The sequence below is a fragment of the Oncorhynchus clarkii genome, chromosome 24 (genome assembly GCF_045791955.1).
Source record: "Oncorhynchus clarkii lewisi isolate Uvic-CL-2024 chromosome 24, UVic_Ocla_1.0, whole genome shotgun sequence".
Classification (NCBI taxonomy): Eukaryota; Metazoa; Chordata; class Actinopteri; order Salmoniformes; family Salmonidae; genus Oncorhynchus; species Oncorhynchus clarkii.
This window is the reverse complement of record NC_092170.1, coordinates 25,480,271-25,494,964: the sequence shown is the minus strand read 5'-3', so window position 1 is coordinate 25,494,964 and position 14,694 is coordinate 25,480,271. Positions and strand designations below refer to the sequence as shown.

At 45.8% G+C, this 14,694-nt stretch overlaps 1 protein-coding gene across 1 annotated transcript; it reads right to left on the bottom strand.

Annotated features, from left to right (window-relative positions):
• Positions 1 to 1,810: 1,810 nt before the first annotated feature.
• LOC139382616 (serine/arginine repetitive matrix protein 2-like) lies at positions 1,811 to 13,852 on the bottom strand. Its single transcript, XM_071126721.1, has 5 exons — positions 13,778 to 13,852; positions 10,669 to 11,176; positions 8,538 to 8,679; positions 3,763 to 3,775; positions 1,811 to 2,137 (listed from the first exon to the last, which is right to left on the bottom strand). The coding sequence occupies exons 1-5, from the start codon at positions 13,850 to 13,852 to the stop codon at positions 1,811 to 1,813; spliced, it is 1,065 nt and encodes a 354-aa protein (XP_070982822.1).
• Positions 13,853 to 14,694: the final 842 nt, after the last annotated feature.

The following is a 14,694-nucleotide window of genomic DNA, read 5'->3' as shown; positions in this document are numbered from 1 at the left end:
CTGTAGTTAATTACGCAGATCACACTGTGTTATACTGTAGTTAATTACGCAGATCACACTGTGTTATACTGTAGTTATTTACGCAGATCACACTGTGTTATAATATAGTTAATTACGCAGATCACACTGTGTTATACTGTAGTTATTTACGCAGATCACACTGTGTTATAATATAGTTAATTACGCAGATCACACTGTGTTATACTGTAGTTAATTACGCAGATCACACTGTGTTATAATGTAGTTAATTACGCAGATCACACTGTGTTATACTGTAGTTATTTCCGCAGATCACACTGTGTTATACTGTAGTTATTTCCGCAGATCACACTGTGTTATACTGTAGTTATTTCCGCAGATCACACTGTGTTATACTGTAGTTATTTCCGCAGATCACACTGTGTTATACTGTAGTTATTTACGCAGATCACACTATGTTGTACTGTAGTTATTTACGCAGATCACACTGTGTTATAATATAGTTATGTACACACATCTCATTGTGTTATACTGTAGTTATCTACACACATCACACTGTGTTATACTTGAGTTATTTACACTGATCATACTGTGCTATATTGTAGTTATTTACACAAATCACAATGTGTTAAACTGTAGGTATTTACACGGATCACACTGTGTTATAATTTAGTTACTTCCACTGATCACACTGTTTTATACTGTAGTTATTTACACAGATTATACTGTAGATATTTACACAGATCACACTGTTATACTTGAGTTATTTACACTGATCATACTGTGTTATATTGTAGATATTTAAACAGATCACACTGTGTTATAATGTAGTTATTTACACAGACCACACTGTGTTATACTGTAGTTATTTACACAGATCCCACTGTGATCCTGTGTTGGGTGGGCCAGATACATACAATTACAGTACGCTTCACAACCAAAGAGGGAGAGTAAAACCCTTACGTTTTGGGGAGGTTTAATTTCCTTATCACTTTGTACACTTATGTTGTTACTTCCTAAATACCATTTCAAGTTGCACCGTAGCCTTCGACCATTGAAAAATATAACACTTAAACGGAGCAGCCCAGTGTTAATAAAAGTGTGTCAAGCCCAGTATTAAGGAGCGCCACCTCTGAGGAAGCTGTATTCACTGATCCCAGCTGTGTGTTCACAGGCCCCCCAAATTAATCCCAAGCAATTTTTCTGCACCACTTGTGCCACTGATAAAGGAAGCCGGAGCATTCAAATGGGATGGTCCCCGACAGCATGAGGCTCTCGGTGGATCAGGCCTGCACTGTGGAGGGACTGGGACCCTCTCTCTACCCCACAACACCCACCCACTCCCCCTATCCCTCTGATACAGCCACAAACACAGTGCATGGAGAGTCTCAAGACTGCCCTGCCACTGTTTATCATGACAAAGTGGAATGTTCACGGGTAACTTACTCTCTGCGATGTAGCCTAGTTAGTTAGATTCACACCTGTGCTAAAGTCATTAGCCTTGAGATAATTCAAGTGGTCATATTCTTAACGGCTGCTTAGGGCTTTTTTGGTATCTAGTCTCCTTTTTAAATTTCACAGCTTGGTTTACCGATTTGAAGGGCACTTAATAATGGTTTCGACGTGGAAGTTGCGGCATTCCTTTTTTTGAATTGAATAGGACAGCAGGGGGGTTGAAGGGTTACAGTGAAAATCTAAAATGACATCAAGCTGGCCTAGCACATGCCTCAGGTTGATAGTTCCCCTGTTCTCTAGATGGGCCAATATAGGGACCTGCCTGGGCATTCATAGATCTCTTTATATTTATTTAGTTTACCAGAGGACGGGGTGTTCAACGATCAGCCATGGAGGGGTGACGACTGGAACGATCAGCCATGGAGGGGTGACGACTGGAACGATCAGCCATGGAGGGGTGACTACTGGAACGATCAGCCATGGAGGGGTGATGACTGGAACGATCAGCCATGGAGGGGTGACGACTGGAACGATCAGCCATGGAGGGGTGACGACTGGAACGATCAACCATGGAGGGGTGACGACTGGAACGATCAGCCATGGAGGGGTGACGACTGGAACGATCAGCCATGGAGGGGTGACGACTGGAACGATCAGCCATGGAGGGTGACGACTGGAACGACCAGCCATGGAGGGGTGACGACTGGAACGATCAGCCATGGAGGGGTGACGACTGGAACGATCAGCCATGGAGGGGTGACGACTGGAACGATCAGCCATGGAGGGTGACGACTGGAACGATCAGCCATGGAGGGTGACGACTGGAACGATCAGCCATGGAGGGTGTCGACTGGAACGATCAGCCATGGAGGGTGACGACTGGAACGACCAGCCATGGAGGGTGACGACTGGAACGATCAGCCATGGAGGGTGACGACTGGAACAGTGCGTCATGGTGCAGCCAGACAGGAACAGTATAACATCACTCCAGCAGGCCCTATCATACCCTCTGTAATAAAAACCAATAGTCTGATAGTGCCGTTCCTCCCACTACCTAGCCATAAAAGTCACCAATGAGTGCCTCGCGCACCACTGCAGGAAATGTATGTCTGAGCAGTTTATTTGTCCTTTCCCTCTCTTTTAGAAATAAATTGGTCTACTTTTTCTAATGCGGTTAGAATCTTCAACTCTTGTTGTATTGGTTTAGACTGAGTTTTCTCCTGCTTTTGTTTACTGAATTGAAAGCTGTCTGCTTTCTCTGTTCCACTGTAACACTCTGTCCTTGATCTGTTTCTGATAGCTGATTCTGTCCATTGATGATGGCTTTTTAATCATATTAAAGGAAGTCTATGCTTTCTCTTAGCATTACGACACTACTTCTGTCAATGCCCTGTCTTGGTGGCTCATGTCCATGGACAGTGTCTTCGAAGCTCAATATTTGTTATTTTATACGAATGATTGTTGCCTGGAAGGTTGGAACTGAATTAATCTGTTGAGTAAACAGCGACACAGATTAAAACTAGAAAACCCAACCTTGGTTTCATTGAAATTCAATTAGCTAGACACATAGGGTTTCTTGTGGGGGCCATTGATTGGCATTTTCTTAGGGTCACATGTATGCTGCTGTAGCTCTTAGCTCACTAGCCCAGCAATTAACACACTGCAGACAATCAAACACTGTGATGCATTAACTTCAAAATGAGGGGAATTCTTAACGTTTTTGAAGGTTTCTACATCCGGCATCACCAATGTTAAAAGTTAACTTCGGCTTTAAGAAACATGTATTTAAAAAGCCATTGATTTCACCTTATTGTATTTGTGCTCATAGTATTAAATATATGCACAGAAATAGTGAGTGGGTGAGAGCAAACATTACAAACCTTAGTGTGACTCTAGTGCATTCCTCCAGCGACTGAGCCAGAAAGAGTCCTTGACGCTTTGTGTTCAGAATGCATTCCCAGACACCATGGTTTCATGATTACATACAAATGACCAACTCAGGTTGTATTGAGGATGACGGCCATGCCTCCTCACGGTTCCCCTCGGACAGGGTTAGGGTGACTGAAGGTGGGGGGTGTCACTCCCATGGGCTGGCATGTTTGGGGGGGGGGGGGGGGGGGGGGGGGGGGGCACCTAATGCCCTGGTTTACAGGCAACACTGATCGGCCACTTAGAGGAAAATGAGCCAGCTCTTTTCAAAGATAATGGTAATAGGGCATCGATTGAGGCTTGGGCTATACGCGTCGCAGTGATTATTTGAAGCCGGAGTAACACGCTCTGTTGTTGGGCTCGTTTGACAGCACACACCCTTCCCCCCACATGTCTTACCTCTGTCACCTGTCTGTTGAGAGCAGGGACAGAAAACACAGATACTCACGCTATTCATGCTCACACAAATGAATTGCAAATTCAGTGTCACACAACAAAAAACATACTTTTTTAAACTGGAATCAAATCTATATTGCCTCTCATCGGCTGCACCTTTTGTCAAAACAACAACGGTAGTATTAGATGACATGAATATATTTGTATCATTCATGCACATTTTGACTGAATGTCAAAATGAGGAAGTCCCTGACCAGTCAGCAGCAGCCCAACAGACCACAGCAGACCGGTCCTTCAGAAGGAGGGAGACCTGGCACCTGTTTTAGAATAATCTGCATGACTAAAGGTTGCTGTGCTTTTCCTTTTTCTAGCCTCCCACCCTCCTTCCCTACCTTCCACCCTTACTCCCTGCTGGCTGGCGTGGTTTTGACAGAGGACCCCACCTGAATGACATTTACAAATTACCCAGACGAGAGTGCTTCATCCCCTGACCCGTGGGCCTCTATTCAGCACCCAGAGAGATTCGCCAGCATTTTGTCATATAATTACTGCAAATCCCCTGAAAGTACCCTCTCCTTCCCTTTTCCGCACGCACACACACACACACACACACACACACACACACACACACACACACACACACACACACACACACACACACACACACACACAGCTGCATGTTAATGTGTGATGAGCTGCTGTCCAAATGACTGTCACCTCGACAGGATGGTGGGATGCAGAGCAGTGTCAGCCACAGAAAAGGGGGAGGAGAGAGACGGAATCACAGCGAAGTGTGAGATAGGAGACTGATGTGTCTGTGATGTGTGTGTGTGTGTGTGTGTGTGTATTACTGTGTAAGCATGAGTGCCCTGGAAGTGATTGTTATTTTTGCACAGACACACATATGAGTTGCGTTGGTAATTGGTCATTTAGAAATGAATAGAATCATTTCCCGTCATTCCCTCAAATAGTTTATCATTTGAGTTTTAGAAACAAGTATTATTATTATTAATTGTATTCATCCTGCATCATAAGACACAATTCTTCCATATTAACATTTCAAAGACTTTCTGTGTCCAGGTCTGGACAAACTTTCAGTATCCTGATCTGCTGCATCGATTGGTTACAGTCTCAGTCTCTCTCTTTCTCCCCTCCTCTTCCCTCCCTCACCCTCCCTGTGTGTGCTTGGCAGCATATGCAGCGGCTTGTTTGGTTGTTGGTGTGTGTCTGTCCCTTGATTGCACACTAGAAGAAAGAAATGAAAAGGATAATCTAATTGAACAACTTTAAAGCGTACTGGCTGTTTCATGTAGTCCTTTGGAACGGACGTAATTTGAGCGCTGTTACCCACCCAAGCGTGTCTGTGCTGAAGGTCAGCTGTCTGCCATCGGGAACATGCAGAAAATGTAAAATGAGTCTCTCTGCCTCTCCTTCTCTCTCCTACATGCACACCATCCAAGCACAACCATATAGTTACACATTCACAGGCTCAAATATCTTAGCAGTCTTATTTTTACTCATATCCCTTGAATATAGCGGAAGCAAGCAATGTTTGGAGTTTGAAAGACCTCTAGTTTCTTGGAAGAACCCAAAGGGACATGGTTCCCTCGAAGGAACACAATATTCTATTGATGCTACTGTATATGGCACCTTAAGACGTACATCTTGATGTAATGTAGTGCATTCTCTGGGCTGGGAGTTAGAGATTATTCATCTCTGCAAAGCCATACCCACAGCAGGCAAAGTGAAGCCTCTGTGTTTGTTCAACGTGAAGGCAATGAGAATAGGACGGAGAGAGGGTGATTCCCTGCCCTTGATATTCAGGGTGAGTCATGGGCATTTACTGGAGCAATGCATCACCTTAGCTCTCTCCGGTTCTATTTCTCTCTCTCATTCTCTCTCTCTTTCTCCCTTTCTCTTCGGGCTTAAAGTCCATCCAGCGTCCCCCTAAATGAGATTCTCCCCCAAACAGAGTTAACAAGGTCTGCCAGAGACAGGCATTCAGAATGGAGGGTTCTTCTCTCAGCCTGGACTGCCTCCCAAATAATAACACTCTCTCCTCTCTTCTCCATTAGCATCTAGTCCATCTCAGAGAGATAGAGAGGGAATGAGAGAGGTAGGAGGGAGAGAAAGAGAGAGGTGGCCTGTTTCAGTTGACAACCACCCCGATCACTTGGCAGTTGATGGAGTCAAAGTATCAGGGTCGTCTTCTTCATGCCTGTTTCATTTCATTATCTCTTCAGCATATACATGGTTTAGAGGAGTGCAGGGAGAAAGTAGTACTCTCATTATCTCCTCAGCATATACATGGTTTAGAGGAGTGCAGGGAGAAAGTAGCACTCTCATTATCTCCTCAGCATATACATGGTTTAGAGGAGTGCAGGGAGAAAGTAGCACTCATTATCTCCTCAGCATATACATCGTTTAGAGGAGCGTAGGGACAAAATAGTACTCTCATTATCTCCTCAGCATATACATGGTTTAGAGGAGTGTAGGGAGAAAGTAGAACTCATTATCTCCTCAGCATGTACATGGTTTAGAGGAGCGTAGGGAAAAAGTAATAATCTCATTATCTCAGCATATACATGGTTTAGAGGAGTGTAGGGAGAAAGTAGTACTCATTATCTCCTCAGCATTTACATGGTTTAGAGGAGCGTAGGGAGAAAGTAGTACTCTCATTATCTCAGCATATACATGGTTTAGAGGAGTGTAGGGAGAAAGTAGTACTCATTATCTCCTCAGCATATACATGGTTTAGAGGAGCGTAGGGAGAAAGTAGTACTCTCATTATCTCAGCATATACATGGTTTAGAGGAGTGTAGGGAGAAAGTCGTACTCTCATTATCTCCTCAGCATATACATAGTTTAGAGGAGCGTAGGGAGAAAGTCGTACTCTCATTATCTCAGCATATACATGGTTTAGAGGAGTGTAGGGAGAAAGTAGAACTCATTATCTCAGCATATACATGGTTTAGAGGAGTGTAGGGAGAAAGTAGAACTCATTATCTCCTCAGCATATACATGGTTTAGAGGAGCGTAGGGAGAAAGTAGTACTCTCATTATCCCAGCATAAACATGGTTTAGAGGAGTGTAGGGAGAAAGTAGTACTCTCATTATCTCAGCATATACATGGTTTAGAGGAGTGCAGGGAGAAAGTAGTACTCTCATTATCTCAGCATATACATGGTTTAGAGGAGTGTAGGGAGAAAGTAGTACTCATTATCTCAGCATATACATGGTTTAGAGGAGTGTAGGGAGAAAGTAGAACTCATTATCTCCTCAGCATATACATGGTTTAGAGGAGTGTAGGGAGAAAGTAGAACTCATTATCTCCTCAGCATGTACATGGTTTAGAGGAGTGTAGGGAGAAAGTAGTACTCTCATTATCTCAGCATATACATGGTTTAGAGGAGCGTAGGGAGAAAGTAGTACTCTCATTATCTCAGCATATACATGGTTTAGAGGAGCGTAGGGAGAAAGTAGTACTCTCATTATCTCAGCATATACATGGTTTAGAGGAGTGTAGGGAGAAAGTCGTACTCTCATTATCTCCTCAGCATATACATAGTTTAGAGGAGCGTAGGGAGAAAGTCGTACTCATTATCTCAGCATATACATGGTTTAGAGGAGTGTAGGGAGAAAGTAGAACTCATTATCTCAGCATATACATGGTTTAGAGGAGCGTAGGGAGAAAGTAGTACTCTCATTATCCCAGCATATACATGGTTTAGAGGAGTGTAGGGAGAAAGTAGTACTCTCATTACCTCAGCATATACATGGTTTAGAGGAGTGCAGGGAGAAAGTAGTACTCTCATTATCTCAGCATATACATGGTTTAGAGGAGTGTAGGGAGAAAGTAGTACTCATTATCTCAGCATATACATGGTTTAGAGGAGTGTAGGGAGAAAGTAGAACTCATTATCTCCTCAGCATGTACATGGTTTAGAGGAGTGTAGGGAGAAAGTAGTACTCTCATTATCTCAGCATATACATGGTTTAGAGGAGTGTAGGGAGAAAGTAGTACTCTCATTATCTCAGCATATACATGGTTTAGAGGAGTGTAGGGAGGAAGTAGTACTCTGATGTCTTTCTCAGACAGTCTGTATTTAGACGTTTTGCACTTTTCGCCATACAATGTTTCAGGCTCGGTTGCAAATTCACAGAACAGCTCACAATCTCATGAGAGCGTGTTCCTTTTTTTTATCTCCAACTTGTTTAATTTGCCAATATTGTTTGAATGCGTTTTTTCTCAATTCAGATTTATTAGTAACTCTTTGATCTATTTATGTTCTGCTTAAGCATGTCACTTTCTTAAAGATTAAATAATTGAAAGCTGCACTGCTAAGGAACTGTTTGTTTTTACATCAAAAGTTTAATTCATTATTCCATTAGCTGAGTAGAGAGAGAGAGAGAGAGAGAGAGAGAGAGAGAGAGAGAGAGAGAGAGAGAGAGAGAGAGAGAGAGAGAGAGAGAGAGAGAGAGAGAGAGAGAGAGAGAGAGAGAGAGAGAGAGAGAGAGAGAGAGAGAGAGAGCAAGCAATACCAGCTGTCTCCAATGCGTGGCGGTATACTTCTCTCCTCCAGCCCATCTGAAGAAAGGAGAGAGCTAGAGAGAAAGATGTGTGGAGGACAGGCTAGTTAAGGCCCAGGAGGGGGAAGAGAACGAAGGAGGGATGAGCAGGGGAGGAAAATCTCATATGAAAATGTAAATGGGGTGTGTGGAGGGGGTAAGGGGGGGTACAGAGCAGCGAGCGGTTTCTCCAGCTGGCCTAATCTTGCCTCCGCGCGGTGGGGCCCAGATAGCGATAGCTAACAGGAGGCTGGCGCTGGGGCTCCTTTGAAATACAGAGCAGCGCTGTGTGTAAATTGGAGGCACGGCGATGGAGCCACCAGATGACACGTGAAGCTGCGACCCTCGCGCCTGATCAGGGCCAAGCGTGGCAAAGGTAAATCTTACACATCAGGCAATTTTATTTTCAGCACAGAGGGGACGAAGCCACACTGACGGGATCTTTTCAAATGATAATGCCCCCTTTTGAGGCATATCATCACTTAGATGTGTTCCTTCTCTCTCTCGTCTCAACATGGAAACTCATGCCTGAACAACAACTTTAGTTTGGCATACAATTTGTTTAATTATATCCCATACATTTCTGTGGCCTTCATTTATCCTCTTCCCTCAGCTCCACCAAGACATTTTGTTAAGGTGATTTGGAAAATAATCTGTAATATAATTCCTCTTTACATATTTCCTTGGTTTAAACGCGGTTTAATCCACCACTGTGCATACTTTGTCCGCATCCCACAATACTTTGTTCCACTAGGAAGCCACACTCACTGTGGCCCCGCTGTCTCTTCAGACACCAGACATGTTTGTTTTGGTGGCTTACAGAACAGAGCCTACTACTCCACAGTCTATGTCCTGAAACCACTCTCTAAGTCAGTCTATTTCATGGCAGCTCATGTTCTAACATGTGTTCCCAGAGTGCACAGCGTTTCATTGTATTTCACACTGGCTTACGTCCTCCTCCCACATGTGCCACGTCTGACAGTAACAGTCATGGAACTGCCTCATATTGAGCAGGCCGTGAAATACTATCCTGTGATTTTCCCCCGGTTTATGTAATTGACTCGCCTGGAATCTGGAGACGCCGGGATGGACACTGTAATCTATTGCTATGAATGACTGAATGAATCCTCTCATAGTGGGAATGATCTTTGGAACTGCAGCTCAACACCAACCAATTGGATGGAGAGACCGCACAAAATAAAGAGAAAGCTTCTCCAACTCACATGTCCCCACCTCAAAATCTGCATCGAAATGAAAGCCCAAGACTAACTGGCATCAAATGGTATCCTTTTTGTAGTTGGTGAAACAGAAAAATTACTTTCTGGACCAAAGAGAAATCATGCAAGTTAGTCTTTGCTGTCCTGCAAAACAAACAAGTGTGTGTGTGTTAATCTGTGTGTGTTGTCATGGGAATCCTGGCTGTGACCTGTGCAGCACCACAGCTAAGCTAACCCTCCTCTCACCCGCAGACCCCTCCATTCCCCCACCCCACCACCACCAACCGACCACCAACCCACCCACCCGCAGTCGCATATTGATGGGAAGTAACACTGTGATTGTGTGGGGCTCGGCCATGCTCAGATCAGGGTGTCACTTCTGCCTAGCCTGATTGCCACTTTCTCGGCGCGGTGCGGAGGAGTTATATTGAGGGAGAAAAGGTCAGAAGCCATTGGTCATCTGCTCCCCTCTCTCCCAAACGACTTGTCCTCTCAGAGGGGAATGAAAACAGACAGGGCCAGCCGGGCAGCCCGAGCGGGCGATGATCCAGGACCCAGCCCAGGAGAGGAATGCAAACGAGGGATGGAAGCAGGGAGGGGAGGAAGAAGAGGAGGAGAGAGAGGGCAGCTCAGAGAGTGAGGGATAGGAGGGGATCTTGAGGTGTGTGTGTGTGTGTGTGTGTGTGAATGGGGAGGGTGTCACACTCAGAGGAAGAGAGCACAGAGCTCTGGGATGGAGCGGTAGAGGGCATCCATATGAAGGTCAAGATGGCGGAGACAGACCCCAGGACAGGTGGTATAGAAATATTAGAAGATCCAGAGCCACCTGTTTTGATCAAACTCTGAGGCTAAGATTCCTTAGGCTACATCTCACAATCTCCATCTTCAGTACTGGAGAATTCACACTTCCTTTGGGGAATGCAAGAACCTACACCTGATAACTAAGAGTATCGTGTACCAACTTGTGTGTTTGTGTGTATATGTTTAGACCGAGCTGGTTTGTTCGAGGAGCAAAGCTTTTGACATCTCCCTCCTTTAGGTGGCGCTGTGTGTCAGCGCTCTCACCCCGAGCACACAGCCTGCTCAACCACGCGTCGTCACATACAGTCTGTGAGACCCCTACCTTCCTGCCTGCCTCTGTGCTGCCCCTGGGACTGACTGGCTGCCCGTTTGCCTGCGAGCCTGCCTGCCTGCCTCTGTGCTGCCCCTGGGACTGACTGGCTGCCCGTCTGACTTCGAGCCTGCCTGCCTCTGTGCTGCCCCTGGGACTGACTGGCTGCCCGTTTGCCTGCGAGCCTGCCTGCCTGCCTCTGTGCTGCCCCTGGGACTGACTGGTTGCCGTCTGCCTGCGAGCCTGCCTGCCTGCCTCTGTGCTGCCCCTGGGACTGACTGGCTGCCGTCTGCCTGCGAGCCTGCCTGCCTCTGTGCTGCCCCTGGGACTGACTGGCTGCCGTCTGCCTGCGAGCCTGCCTGCCTCTGTGCTGCCCCTGGGACTGACTGGCTGCCCGTCTGCCTGCCTGCTTGCCTCTGTGCTGCCCCTGGAACTCACTGGCTGCCCGCCTTCTCGCCTGCCTGCCTGCCTGCCTGCCTGCCTGCCTGCCTCTGTGTTGCCTGTCAGTCTGCCTGTGTGCCTGGCTGGCATGGAACAGAACAGTACAGGGTAACAGAATGGGACGGTTTACAATGAACTGAAATGGGCTCCTCTTGCTGTGATCCAGCCAGTCTCTGCATCAGGGCAATTAACCTGCTTATACACTGGGCTACTGCCTGCCTCCTCTCCCCCCCCCCCCCCCCCGCTGCCCCTCCTCTCTCTGAGCTCATAGCCTCAGGATGTGGGAGAGCCATTGGATTAGAGGATATTAGCCAGGATAGTTTAATGTAATGAACCATCTGATGACAACTATTAAAAATGATTTGCAACATCCGCACTCACATTGTGAGATCAGTACTGTACCTGCGTTTTGCTTCTGCTTGATTTCTGTCGCATTTTTTGAACTCTATTGTTTAGATTGAGATCCGTTTTGTTGAAGATAAAACAATGATATGAATGCTAAAGGGTTGCAGGTTTTCATGGTTCTCAATGGTGATTGTTGAAATGGGTTGAGTTTATGATAGGCCTGGCTCACAGTCTATGTTTCAATTAATTCCAAAGGTGTTTGATGGGGTTGCGACCAGGACTCTGTGCAGGCCAGTCAAGTTCTACCACACCGATCTCGACAAACCATTTCTGTATGGACCTCGCTTTTTATTTCACCTTTATTTAACCAGGTAGGCAAGTTGAGAACAAGTTCTTTGTGTATTGAGACAGGAAATGGCCTTCCCCAAACTGTTGCCATAGAATCATCTAGAATGCCATTGTATGATGTAGTGTTAAGATTTCCCTTCACTGGAACGAAGGGGCCTAGCCCAAACCATGATAAACAGCCCCAGACCATTATTCCTCCTCCACCAAACTTTACAGTTGGCACTATGCATTGGGGCAAACAGCGTTCTCCTGTCATCCGCCAAACCCAGATGTGTCCGTCAGACTGCCAGATGGTGAAGTGTGATTCATCACTCCAGAGAATGCATATCCACTGCTCCAGAGTCCAATGGTGGAGAGCTTTACACCACTCCAGTTGAAGCTTGGCATTGTGCATGGTGATCTTAGGCTTGTGTACGGCTGCTCGGCCATGGGAACCCATTTCATGAAGCTCCCAACTAACAGTTATTGTGCTGACGTTGCTTCCAGAGGCAGCCTGGAACTTGGTAGTGAGTGTTGCAACTGAGGACAGATGATTTTAACGCGTTACGTGCTTCAGCACTTGGCAGTCCGGTTCTGTGAGCTTGTGTGGCCTACCATTTCGCGTCTGAGACGCTGTTGCTCCTAGATGTTTCCACTTCACAATAACATCACTTACAGTTATCTAGGGCAGCTCTAGCAGGGCAGAAATTTGATGAACTGACTTGTTGGAAAGGTGGCATCCTATGACGGTGCCACGTTGAAAGTCACTGAGGTCTTCAGTAAGAACATTCTATGGCCAACATTCTACAGTGTCCACATACTTTTGTATATATAGTGTATATTGTTCCCTCTTCCCAAACAGAGCACTTTTACTTCATAAAATATGAGGAGAGAATATATTGCTTCATCTGCCAACCACCTCTTTGCATCTTTGCCCCAATCACACAACACAACACATTATACACACTGCTTGCTCTTTGGCTGTCGTGATGTGGGCTTTGTCTTCTGCCTTTGTCTGTCTCTCTCTGACTCTCTCTCTCTGACTGGCTCTCTCTCTCTCTCTCTCTGACTCTCTCTCTCTGAATCTCTCTCTCTGAATCTCTCTCTCTCTCTCTCTCTCTCTCGCTCTCCGTCTTTGAGTGCCATGCCTGTGAATCTAAAGACAGGAGTGAAGCCTCTCGGGTCTCTGTAGACCTCACTCAATCTCCCAGTATCTCACCCAGAAACAGACTGCTGCACCAGATTGAATTTCTCACCAATCTCACAGGATGAGACCGAGACATCTCCTCCTTCACCACCAGGCACAGCTTGGCCCACAGATCCATTCCTCTGATATATATTCCTTCACATCAGAAAAGAGAGGATGGAAGAATGCAGGGAGGCACTCTGGATTTACATTGAATCAACAGAGGGCGATGTCTAATAATTGCAAAATAGTGCATCTGGACTAAAAGGAGAATGTAGATGGTAGTTTATCCAAGTAAGCCATAAAATACTGACTCTCCTGGTGTAAGGGAAGGTTTGTTGGATTCTTGCTGTTACAATGTTCTTCCTTGTTGAGCAAATGTTACTTCTTGTCATTCTGGTCACCACAGTAGCAGCTCTGTTTATGAATGTGTGTGCGTGAATGAGCGTACGTCTGTCTGTATGTGTGCTTGTGTGTGTCCGTGTGTTTAGTAAGCAGGATAGGAGAATAAATATTTACCATCTGTGTTTTTCCATCCATCCGACCGTCCCTCCCACCCCCTTTCTCTCCACGCAAGATTCCAGTGGCTTTTTATCAGTGCTGGAGTTCAGCCACAGGCTTTTTTAATTTTCTGCTTTTGTGTTTTTAGCCGAGATTGACAGGCCGCTCCCTCCCTGGAGCATTGTTCTATTAATCTGTTTAATATGCTACAGAAACACTCGAGTGCTGGAACAGGCAGCCTGCTAATGGAATCGCAGCAGGTAAAGCAGGCTAGCATATCTGACAGCGGAGACGGAGGAGGAGGGCGACCGGCCGTGTTACCAGGGCTCTGTGTGGTGCGGCGGCACCGGTCAGCACATTGGAGCGGGTGTCGCCACCCCTCAACACCCCTCCCATTGTGACCCTCTGTAGAGACAGACAGATGGACAAACCCACCTCCTGTGTGGTCCTGTGTTGTGAAAAAGCCCCCCTATCTCCTGTGTGGTCCCGTGTTGTGAAATAGCCCCCCATGTCCTGTGTGGTCCCGTGTTGTGAAAAAGCCCCCCATGTCCTGTGTGGTCCCGGGTTGTGAAAAAGCCCCCCATGTCTTGTGTGGTTCTGTGTTGTGAAAAAGCCCCCCACCTCTGTGTGATCCCATGTTGTGAAAAAGCCCCCCATGTCTTGTGTGGTTCTGTGTTGTGAAAAAGCCCCCCACCTCCGTGTGATCCCATGTTGTGAAAAAGCCCCCCACGTCCTTCCATTACATATTGTTGTTTCTTGGAGTCCTGTTACGCAAGCTGTGTGCATTATTTGGTGGTTTTAAGATAGTCTTTCTGTCATCAGTATTGGACAGAGCTCCTATAAGCGGCCATCAAAGGAAAGCCTTTGTGTGTGATCAAATGGCGTCTCCCAAAATACAGTAAAGCTGTATGAAAGGCTGCTCTTTTAATGAATCAAATCAAATCAAATGCTATTTGTCCCATGCACCGAATACAACAGGTGTAGACTTTGGCATGAAATGCACAAGCCCTTTGCCAACAATGCAGAGTTGAAAAGTTAGAAAACGAAATAAAGCTAAATAAATTCAAAAGGAAACAGTAACACAATAAAATAACAATAACGAGGTTATATACAAGAAGTACCAATACCGAGTCAATGTGCAAGGGTTAGAGGTAGTTGAGGTAATATACATAGGTAATATGTACATGTAGGTAGGGGTAAAAGTGACTAGGCAATAAGGATAGACAATGAACAGAGTA